This window comes from Aphelocoma coerulescens, chromosome 4A, assembly GCF_041296385.1.
Source record: "Aphelocoma coerulescens isolate FSJ_1873_10779 chromosome 4A, UR_Acoe_1.0, whole genome shotgun sequence".
NCBI lineage: Eukaryota > Metazoa > Chordata > Aves > Passeriformes > Corvidae > Aphelocoma > Aphelocoma coerulescens.
The window spans coordinates 14,243,977-14,256,014 of record NC_091018.1 but is presented as its reverse complement, the minus strand read 5'-3'; the positions used below and the strand labels follow the sequence as shown (position 1 = coordinate 14,256,014).

The 12,038-nt window shown below is 43.6% G+C and overlaps 1 protein-coding gene across 3 annotated transcripts in view; it reads right to left on the bottom strand.

Annotated features, from left to right (window-relative positions):
• TBC1D8B (TBC1 domain family member 8B) overlaps positions 1–11,308 on the bottom strand; it is a 28,976-nt gene extending 17,668 nt beyond the window's left edge. For 2 of the 3 annotated variants that reach the window (XM_069015409.1, XM_069015412.1), the window contains exons 1-4: positions 11,117–11,308; positions 3,382–3,492; positions 1,157–1,275; positions 318–543 (exon numbers count right to left, since the gene is read on the bottom strand). In XM_069015409.1, coding sequence (XP_068871510.1) covers positions 318–543; positions 1,157–1,275; positions 3,382–3,492; positions 11,117–11,246 — 586 coding nt within the window. In that variant the 5' untranslated portion in view covers positions 11,247–11,308. Of the gene's footprint in view, positions 1–317; positions 544–1,156; positions 1,276–3,381; positions 3,493–9,082; positions 9,233–11,116 lie in introns of those variants that run through there. The other variant, XM_069015411.1, reaches the window with a different exon arrangement.
• Between the last annotated feature and the right edge of the window lie 730 nt (positions 11,309–12,038).

The following is a 12,038-nucleotide window of genomic DNA, read 5'->3' as shown; positions in this document are numbered from 1 at the left end:
GAAGAAGCAACTGTAATCCTCACAGAGTTAATAATCCAGCATGAACTAAAGATGGACAATTTTTAGCTACAATCAACTTCTGGAAGTCTGCCTTCCCTCTGAAGCTTGAATGAAGGAAGCATAATAATGGATATTGTGTAGTATGTTACACAAATGTATGCATTTCCATAAATCATGTTGGCAGTTTTAGCTCATCTCTGTTGACATCTGCCCACATGACAAAATAGCTCCTTTAACACATAGGAAGAATTCCTCCTAATCTGAAAGATAAGTAGCGAAGCATGAAGAGACTCACCTTAGCATCAAGATTTACTTACTTTCTGCTCCAAGCAAAAATGAGTAGAAGCTAAGGAAGTTGGTACTAAGATAGAGCCATCCTTGACAGGGCACTCTGCCCTTCCAGTAACTGCACGAGTAGTAGGTAATCAACTTCTCCTGCTCTGGTAATCCAAAACACTTTTCAAACTTCATAAGACCTTCCCGAAACTTCTCAGGATTATCTTCTTTTACAAAAGAACCTTTTCCCTCTTCAGCAATCAAACCCTACAGCAAAAAATCACATTACTTTGTGTATGTGTCCATGTGGGTGGGTGTCATATATTCACCTGCATGCACACAGAACAGCATTCTCCCAACAGGAGAATAAGTTTTAGAAGGGGAAGAATAGTCTGAGGATCAAATCACAAGTCACAAGTAAAATGTGCTATTTCAGACTCATCCACCAAGTCTCCCACACAGCTTAGGCAAGACACACATTCCTGTGTCTCCTCTTCTGAAACAGACATATTTTCCTCACTTAATCCCAGGAGTTTCTAGGCTAAATATTTAGCACATACAGAGTGAACAAAAATAGACCATATGCTTCCCAGGCACCGTTAAAATTATTGTGAAATAATTTATCAACAGTTTTAGACCACTATCTAAAGGCATTTGATGTAGCATTTACCAAGCTGAGTTTATGTCAAACAACCTTACTCAGTTGTGGGGCAGAGAAAGAGACACAATGGCCCATGTTAAAGTAAACAGTCACATACTACACAATCAGAACAGGCAGCACTAGCATGCTGCCCTTGGATATTCTACAGAGGATGTATTGCTCATGTACAGTTAGAGGAAAAAAAGTACTTAGCCTTTCCCAATTATGCCTGTTACTTACTCTTATCTTTCCCTGGACAAAGCTCGTAATGTCTTCATTTGAATCAAATACTGATAAAGTCTTCATAACATTGTGTTCTAACCACTCCCAGTGTTCTGTTATTTCTTCTCTGCTGGATCCTGATTGAAAAAGAAAGTATTACTTTAAATTAGGATAGACTTTAATCATTTCACCAAAACTATTAATCAAGAGAAGACTTAGCAAATTCCCAAGTTGCACAGTAATTTAGATACACAAGTCAAAATCACAAGTCTCGAATTTCTTGTTACCTCTTGTGAACATTGAAAACGTATTTAGTGTACATGAAATGTGCACTGCTATGTTTTTATCTTTCAAGCCCTTTATGCAGCCCTACTTCTGGCCTTTAAATCCAAAAGCATCTCAGCTTTGTTAACATTATGTGGCTCAGTGGTGAAGCCTGAGTTAGACTGACAGTTCCTTCCTCTCAGCAGTACCTCCCCAACACGGACAGCACAGCCCCGTTGCAACACTCCCAGTCTAATAGTCCAGAATGTGAGAAATGTGAGACCAAACCCATGAGGCTCAGCAGGAAATTAAATCTGTGCCTTTGATATCCTCAGCTTTGATCACTGGTCCATAACAGTTTCCAGAGCAGAATTTCAAGACTAGGACCTGCTGTGCAAAACCCCTCCTAACACGTGTGAGGATGTAAAGCAAACATCACCATAACCAGGGAAGCAGCAAGGATTGAGATGCCCCAAGGGAAACCACAGGGTTTCAGCAAATTCAATACAGAGTCAGTGCTTTACAGACAGGTGACTCCCCGTCAGATGCTGGAGCACAGGGAGAGTGAAAGAACTTACACAGGTTTGAATAAAGGCATTCTAGAATAGAAATTAATTGGCAGCTTCATCCTCCACAAGAATGCTCACCAATTGAAGCAGGCAGTGTGATCACATATTATTGATACCCTCAAGCAAGAACACACCTTGAACAATTGCTTTTTTCTCAGCTTACTTTATAAAGGGTAATTAACCAACTTTCAACAGGCTCCACAGGATTAAAGTGGCCCTGTGAATGAATAGAAATTGCTCTAAACACAGTTAAATAGTCAGACTGCATTACACCAGGCAGACTTGCAACAACACTTAACAAATTATATGAAGAGTAATTAACATAGCAATTACATCACAAAAGTAATTCTTTTTCTCAGACTACACATGTAGACCAATTATTTGAGTCACAGTGTGAATCAGAGGCACAGAGGTGACCCAGGAATGATGAAACATTTTAGTAATTGCTTAGTTTAGGAGCACTGTTTCAGACCCTTAATACGTAACATCAGGAACAAAGTGTTATCCCTTCAATTTCTTCACAGAAGAAACAATCTAACACAACTAGGACAATTATATTATGTAGCTTTCTGTTCTAAAGCATATCTATGCAGCACAAAATCTATATATATTCAGTCCTAAAATGCAGATTACCCTTTGTATTTTCCCAAGGGCTGACCTGATGGCAGTTGAATTCCCCAGAGTATACTTCCAACATACATATTAAAGTACTTTTTTGATAGCCTGTCACCAGGTCTGACTTCTTCAGAAGTGGCCCTGAAATGTTATATACTGTCAATTCACAAACTGTTCAAATTCTATAAGGCTGCCCTTCTAAAGTGACATGCAATTACATTAAATTAAAGCTACAAGAACAAATCTGTATTTACTTTTCTATTCCCTATTGATTAATAACGCAACATGAGAGAGAGAACTTATACCACAAGAGCAACAGATATGAGGAAGAATTCAGCTCTGGCCATGACTGGGAACCTCCATGTTTTAACATGCAAAGACAAAGTAAACAAAAGTATTTGGATAAGCATCTACTGTTATTCCTACCTACAGCACATTTTGGGATAAACTGACCCTGAGGAGTCCATCCTGAACTGTGTCAAGTTATCCTTGCACCTTACAGAAGAAAAGATTGTGCCTCTGTCAATGTAACAGTGCCCAAAGGCTTTGGTACCTGATGGACTCCTGCAGAAAGCAGGCAATCAGAAGGTGTAATAGCAAGAGTCCAGAGATCTGTTCTGAAAAACTGGAACCACACACTGCTGTCGAGCTCAGGCTTGCAAATGTTTTTAAACCATTTAGAGGTCAGGAGAATAAATAATGATGTGAGAGGACTAAGCCAAAAATGGATCCCATGCTTTTCACCCTCCTTTTCCACTTTCTGGATTCGGCTGGCTCCCAGAGCACAGTACGTACCGCACGCGATGGACCAGTAGATTTGGGAGTCTGGAGTCTGATGCAGGATGCGAAATGGGGCGACTTTCGACGTCGAGTCCAACACTGCATCTAATGTTCCCACAAGGAGACCTGTTGTGTCCAAGAAAATGTACACAGCACAGTGAAACTCAAGTTTTGAAACGTACACTCCCCTCTCATTCGTTTCTAGGGGAACAGGAATGCTGCCCAAGTAAGGACTAATGAACTCTGAGAAAATAAGAAGCACAATTGAGTAGAGCATGAAGTATTCCCAGAAGAACTTCTTTGGGAGGAGATATTTTGATCCAGTAAAAGCTATGAGGCACAAATGAGGGTGAAGAAGTTTTTTGAGAAGACCCCCGTGGAAGTGACAGCTATGCAGTATGTGAAACCAGAGCACAACCAGAAATGTAACCAGAAATGTACTTCAGCCTTCAATGAGCACAAGCAGTAATTGAACGACCTCTTAACTAGTAATTTACTGTTGTTCTGTTTTCCAGTCACAGGAAAGAGCCCTTGACGACCATAATTGGATATGCCACCTTTCTGCCACTAAGTATTGAATTAACTCCCATTAAACAGAGTTCATATGAAAATATACTAATTTCACTAAAGAGCAAAACCTCATCTCTCCAGAACCAGGACAAAAACATTTTCTAGGAAAATGAGGATGCACTTTATAATGACTCAAAATCATTCTCTCTCACTGTGCAGTAATAAAGATATTAGCCCAGATATCTTAACTGATCCTTTAAAATTTAAAAAATCAGGAAATTCTAAAAGAAGGAAAATCAATACTGAAGAAACAATACAAACTTTTGGTTCCAGATGCACTGTAAGACCTTTTCTTGTTACAACAGAAACAAAAATACAATCAACAGGACCTTATGCTTCTTCCGGCATTTTCTATGTTTGCACCCTTCCAGCACAGCCACAGAAACAGAAAATTCAATTGAAGCAAAGTTACCAAAGCAATCACACTGGGCTCTTATTCTCCTACAGAAGAACGGCAAAAGAAGAGACAAGATTACCCAAAAAACCATTACACAATTACCCAAAGACCTGCTGTAAAGTCTGTTCCACAAATCTGTTGAGATCACGGATGCAAAGCATTCCCAAAAAATGCTATTAGAGCAGAGAGCTGGAATGCAAAACTAATATGAACTGTTGTAGCACCTTTGTATCTTTAAATACCCTTCCCTGTTTAATGGAAAATGATCTTTTGATTTTGGTTTTTAATATTCTATAGAAGCACTAGATTTAGATGACTTCAAATACATCACTCAAAAGTTATTTCAGAATTTTTAGGTTGGCTTCTTTGGTACTTCGGGTTTCACTTTCTTTCTATTAACTCCCTCTCAAATTCTGAAAAAAAAGAAATTGTGAAAGAATACAAGAAAGCAAAATAAGGCAAAATTAAGAAGTCTAGATACTCATCCACAAAGCATGGTTTTCCTGAGGATACACTTTCAGCATAGAGCCTGTGAGACTACCTCACTGTGGCTATTCAAGTTTCAAATGTTTTTGCTTCTTCTCAAAAACATGGAAGTAAATAATTATGAAAAACCACAAAAAAACCCCAAACCAACAACCAGGAAAAAAAAAATCAAAACCAACAAAAAACCAAAACCAGACCAGTACATTACATCTCTGGTCTTGTCTGCAATTAACAGATTGTAAGTTGCTGTTGGAAAGTAGAATTATTTTTTAGTTCCTGACTGAAGACAGATATTAAATAAGTAATAACATTTATGTCTGTTTAAGCAGCTTCTGCTTACTGAATGAGCCCCGACACTGAGCTGATCTCAAAGTTGGCTTTACTTCAGCAAATATTGCATTAATTCATTCACAATTCTCCTAGTAAGATTTTCTGTTATACTATACACTACAAGGATATTAGTCACCATTTATAAGGCTAATGCAACTCAACTTGAGCCAATGGTTACCACAGTGCACTAGAACGCAGCACTCCTCAAAATGCCATCACAGCTCCTGTCTCCTTGGAAGGTCATCAGATTTTAGACACAGTTAACTCTACCAGGTGAGTATCCACCACCTCAGCATTCCCACAAGTCATGAATGGGATCTAGACTACAGGTTTGAGCCTAGGACAATAAATACCCCCTCATTACAGCACAAACTAATTCCATGGCTATGGACACTGGCGTAACTGTGAGGAACAAACACAGGCTCACTCATCTTCTCATCCTAGTCCTGAAAGCGCTCCACAAGTTGCCAATGTTTGGAATACTGCATTATCAGTCACGGTTGCCATACCCTCACGTTCTTGTGTGTTTCTCAGCAAGCACTCCCTTGGATTGCTGCTTCCCAATGGGAACCAAGGGACAACTTACAGAGGGTCCTCTACTTTCATCTCTGCTTAAAGCTAGAGTTTCTCGTGGGTATTCCACCTTAATCATCCTCCTGCTTTCCTCAGGGAATGACTGCAGCTGTACCTATGGATAGTGATGCACATTTATACGGAGAAAGGGCTCTGCTTTCAGAAAACATTTTCAGTTTCATAGCTGCCTGAGTAAAACTACTGGGAAATACCCTAGATGCTTCAGTAAACAGGATAAAATACCCTAGAAACCAAAATAAAGGGCAAGGATCCAGAATAGTTTTGAAATACAGATGTGTTAATCCCAAGATGTCTCTAAAAGACTTGGTTAGAAAATATCAACATAAGCTCAGAGATGTGTCACAAAACATCAGCATTGAATTTTGCTCTCAGCTGTACCAATTTAGGGCACATACCAATTGACCTTACATGTTAGTAACTGCCCAGCATTGTGCCATTTGGGGTCAGCACCACTTTGTCCCTCTATATTTATTTCACCAAGTACACCAAAAGAATACTAATATTGGTGCTTTTTTTTGGTCCTTTTAAAACCACAGTCTCAAAGATTTTTATTTTCTTCTCCTGGAATAGCATCAGTTACAGCTTTTTTATTTCTAAGGATCTACTTTATTTATAGCAATTTGACTCCTTCCTATCCTTTGTGGGACTAGTGTAATGCAAACAATATCAGTTTTCTTTTACTAATGAAGAATCAGAAGCAAAGAAAACATGAGGCTGTCTTTTTTTTTTAAAAAGCACTATTCTTCTGAAGCAAAGTTAGCACAGGCCTGGTCTCCCCTCTAATGCATAACAGTGCCTTTGAGGTCAATAATTAATTATATTAAAACTGGATCAGACAGCCTCCTGATTTGCTACATTAGAAGTGTTAAGGAATATAAAATATTTATAAGAATGCAAGGGTTCCTTACAAACAGGAATGTTCTATTAGCACCACACAGGGCAGCCCCATTGCAGCAAGGATTTTGAACAGCAGATATGTTGGTGTACAACAGTGTTCTCGCTTGCAGTTTATTTACATCATGATAAAAAAAGAGTTACTGGAAAACACTGTAAAAGCTCTGCCTGAGTGGCAACAACTACAGAAAGTGACATTGTGCAGCTATACCCAGTTTCATTCCAGCAAAAACTGCTCCCTTCTGCAATCTGAAGAATTCACAGCCTAATCAGAGCAGAACCAAAGAAGGAAAAACACTGTAAAACAATTAAGTTTGTGATAGAGAGGTGTTGTGGGTTGGCCCTGGCTGGATGTCATGTGCCCACCAAGATGCTCTATCAACCCCCTCCCCAGTGGGACAGGGGGAGAAAAAAATACACCAAAAGCCCACAAATGCAGGTCTGTTGGAACCAAAGCTACCAGCCTAACATAGCAGATGCTCAGTAACTTCCTCTAAGGCTTCTCTGGTATAGGATGCAGTATCAGGGAAGAAATATAACAACAAATATTTCTTTACAGTGACAGGATAAAACTTCATTCTGTAACAGCAACTACTTTTATAGAGCATTTTGGTTTTGTTTAAAAAAAATGGATTGAAGTTTCAGATTTCAATAATACAAACCATGAATAGACATCATCTCTGTGTATTTGATTTAAATTACAGGAATGCCAACTTGTGAATCATACTCCTTTTCCAACAGCCTCAAATTAAGCACAGAACTATTTTTTGGCTTCATTTTCTTTCATAAGTAAACTTGATTTCATGACTAAGAAACTCCAGCTTAAGGAAATACTGAGCATGGGCTGAGATAGGAATGTTCTAAGACAATTCAGACAGAAAACACATCAGTTTAAGCCTTTAGAGCCAAAAGATTTCAACTCCATTTACAATAACTCGAGTGTGTTATGGTCAGTGGTTGTGACTCAGTAAGACAACAGTAACTAATTAAACTAAGGTGTGTATCCAACCTTGCCTCTATGCAGCAAGAAAGATATCCTTAGAAAGAGGGAAAATTACAAGTGAGTTACAACAAATTACAACTCTGAAGAAATAGTAAGTTTTGGGCTGCTTGGTAAGAACAGAAAAAAGTATTGCAGATACCACAGTTCCTTTTTGTTTTTGTTTCTAAAAAGCTGTCTGACAGGAACTGGGAAGCACATGCTGGTCATTTTTTCTACCTGTCATCCCCAAATGCATCTTAACAGAGGGGTGTTATTTGTCTCACCAGTATAGGCACTTGCAAAATAATATTTGCTACAGCTGCTGAAAAAAAACCCACATAGCTGACATAATTTCAGATCTTCATTAACCAGCAAGTTTCCCATTTGATTCCTATCCAGGTTGAGGACCCACAGTAAGGAAGCCACACCAAAAGTTTCTGTGTGCTAAAACACCAGCAGGGATAAATGATTTCTGCCCAGACCAGGAAGTTTGGAAAACCAAGCACCTTTGTGCTGCAGACTGGGTCAAGCTAGATCACAAGGTTCCTCTCTGATTCTGAAGTTCCTACCAAAGTAAATATCTCTGAGTTTGTACAGAGATCACCAAGTACTTTTTAAACTGGTCCACCATGAAATTTTGTTAGAGACAAGGTCCTTGCCACTGACATCCACAACTAATACTTGAACACTGCTCCTTCTGTCAGATGTCAGAGAAGGAAAATTTCCCCAGCTCTGTCTCCCTTTCTCCCAACTCCGGGTGCATGCAAGCCAGCCAGCAATGTCCCAGCCAACAAGCCATGGCTTTTAAACAGTGGGAATACCAGCAGGGTCCTTTGACAGATTTGGGATGGCAACAACTGCCACAGGAGATCCAGGACGTGGGAGAGTCACAGGTTTTCCCTACCTTTCCAAACACAGCACGTTCAATGATATACTTATTTCACTGGTAAGTTTTTGTCCTCTCACAGTTGCAATTTACTTATCTTTGTCAAACAGAATGAGGCAAATTGAAACAGTAGAAACAGAAAGTAAACAACTGGTTTGTTGAAATTTCAGTGAAAGACTGGAATTTTATGCCACCAAATACTCACTTGCATCACTGCTCCTAGCATACCTACCTCTTAACCAAGGTCCCACTTAAACTAGAACCAAAGCTAGAGCTCTGTAACCAACATGCTTAATCTCACTAGACCGTGGTTACAGCACATGCATTCACAAATGTATTCCTATCCATCCACTCTGTCATCTACAGATTACAAACTGGTCCTGCCCCTGTCACTCCAGAAGGGTCATACAAACAAATCCAACTGCAGACGTCATTCTTTTCCTAGGATAGCACCAGAATTCCCAGCCTTCCTTCAGGTAAGTACCTCTGTTGTAATCTATCTTTTCCTCCTTTGTCTGTACCTTTCTCCAGGTACTGGCTGCTTCCTCAAAACTCCCCTCCTTAAAGCCTGTCTTACCAAGTGTACTCCTGTATTTTTGGGAATCCTTTGCCAGGTCCCCATTACTGCTATTCAAACCCTGCAGCACTGCCCATCTTTCTTTCCACTCCTGTCTTGAGGCACTGTCCCCCTCTTCCCTCATGACTTGGTCTTGCACTGCTGCCTCCCTCTTTCACTCCTAACTCTCCAGTCCCTCTGTGCTGTTAGTCACCTCCAGGCTTGTCTCACCAGCTGTAAAATGCTCTTCAGGAGAACAGGATTGTACTGGGACATTTGAGATGATTTCATACACAACAGCTGTGCTTTGCTTTTTCCTAAAGGAAGTGCTAATTTTCTCGAGTGACACACAGCAATATCAAATTAAACCCAGGCACAGCAAATCATGCTGGCTCATACCTAGGAGGTTTGAATATTTTCAAACCTGTAAACACAAATATAATTGCATTTTTATGCAACTGTCTTGTTAATCTTTCTTAATCATGATTTTAATTCAATAACATCTCACTCCTTTTGTTTGTGTCTAGTGACAAATGTAACTTGCACAGAAGAATCTGTAGGAATTTATAAGAAAAGTTACAAAAATAAAATGTGCAATGCCACGTCAAAAAAAGCATAGTACAGCAACTATCTCATCCAAGTGTTTTTCCCACACTGTCAACAGCCACCCACGACAACAGAGGAGCAATAGAAGCCTCACCTTCACCAAAACCCAAAGGGCAATTGGAGGACCCAGCTGTAAGCCTATAAGGAGGTGTTCAGAATAACAACTTCTTCCAGTTCTCATTGTTCCACATTCACTGTAGTCCTTAAATGAATTTTATCATGTAGAAAATCAACCTTCATACCAACTCGGTTTCCTTGGCTTCCAAATATATCAAGGCAGAAAACAGGCCATCAAGCCTGATCCCCACAAGACTTCCAAGCTTGCAGTACATCACTCTTGGTTCTAAGCCAAAGCCTGACATTATCTATCTGCTTATAAGACTATGATATGCATAGGAACCTGGGATTTGGGGATGCTTTTTTTTACACTTCCCATGTGCCCTGCCAGTGGTTCATTCAGATGCCAATGAAGAATGCCCCACGTCCTGCTGCAAGGGCCACTTCTACATCTGAAATTCACCAGCCAGGAGTTTGAACCTTGTGGTTTTGTTCAGTAAAATTAATAAATGTTTCCACAAGACAATTATGCCTCATGTTTAACATAACTTGCTTTAGGATGACACAAATTAGATAGAGCCTAGAAAACCTAGAGAGACGCAAAACACTCGAGAACCACATCCCACGGAGGAATGACTTTGTGCTGATTCCCTGTAGCATTTCTCCTTGACAGGGTCAATGACAGCTGCCACCAGCCTATAAAGGAGTCAGTTCTAGTCAGAATAGCTGCCACCATCACAGAGGTCTCAGCAGTAGCTGGGGCCCCTACAGTGCCTGATGATACAAACAGGCGAGAATTAAAAATAGAAATTCAGCTCCATACCTTGAAGTTCTCATAGAATAAAGTTTATTATATGATGGTCATTGCCCTGAGCCCTCACTTTCCTGACCCACCACTGCTGACAAGCTCCATCAAATCATATGCTTGTTTTTAAAATAAACGATCAGAAATGCCTGAGCAGGAGTTCATCTCAAGCAGCCCCAGATGCACGCAGGAAAAGGGATTTGGAAATGAACATCTTGCCAAAGCAAGACAGATCAGTCCTTCTTCAGACGCGTCCACTTCCACCAAGCTGCCCACGGCGGTGTGCCGGACTCCACCGGAGCAGAGGCTGTTCAGCCCGTGCCGAGGCTGGGCTGTGCTGCCCTCAGCTCCCCGCTGACTCGGGGCTCCAGGGCACCAGCCGCTCCCAGCCCCGCCGGGCTCTGCTGCCCCTGGGGCCGCGCCACGCGGGGAAAGGAAGGAGAGAAGAGCCCCAGGAGAAACCCAGGAAGGTCCGGGGCTCCAGAACTCCAGCAGGCCCCCTTCCTGCCCCTCTGGCCGGGGTTCCCGGGGCCGACAGACCCCCGTCCTCCCGCTCCAGCCCTGCCCCGGCCCCACGGGGGCAGTACCTGCCAGCCCGCCTCCGCCCTCCTCGCCATAGCCCCGCCGCCTCTGCAGTACGAAGTACTGGTTGGAGCGCTCCTGCACCCACAGCTTGAGGGCATTTTTCAGCAGCACCTCCTCGGGCTTCAGCCACATCGCGCGGCCCCTCACGGCACTGCGCTCCCGCCGCCGTGCCCGCTCCGCGCTCGCAGCTGCTGTGCCAGGCAGGGGAGGGCGGGGGAGGGGGGCTTCCCAAGGCATGCTGGGAGCTGTAGTCCTTGCCGCCGAGGGGCCGCGCTGCGCTGCGGCCATAGGACTGCAACTCCCGTCGGACTGCGCGCTCCCCTGCCTCGGGACTACAGCTCCCGTCGGGCCCTGCGCGCCCCGGGCCGCGTGGCGGTGCTGCCGCTCGGAGCCCCGGGGCCTGGCGCGGAGCGGGGTCGGGGATTCCGGCTTTGTGTGCCCCGGGGCGGGGATAGGGGCTCCGAGCCCCGGCTTTGTGTGCCCCGGGGCGGGGATAGGGGCTCCGAGCCCCGGCTTTGCTGTGCCCCGGGGCGGGGATAGGGGCTCCGAGCCCCGGCTTTGTGTGCCCCGGGGCGGGGATAGGGGCTCCGAGCCCCGGCTTTGCTGTGCCCCGGGGCGGGGATAGGGGCTCCGAGCCCCGGCTTTGCTGTGCCCCGGGGCGGGGATGGGGGCTCCGAGCCCCGGCTTTGCTGTGCCCCGGGGCGGGGATGGGGGCTCCGAGCCCCGGCTTTGCTGTGCCCCGGGGCGGGGATGGGGGCTCCGAGCCCCGGCTTTGTGTGCCCCGGGGCGGGGATGGGGGCTCCGAGCCCCGGCTTTGCTGTGCCCCGGGGCGGGGATGGGGGCTCCGAGCCCCGGCTTTGCTGTGCCCCGGGGCGGGGATGGGGGCTCCGAGCCCCGGCTTTGCTGTGCCCCGGGGATCGGCTC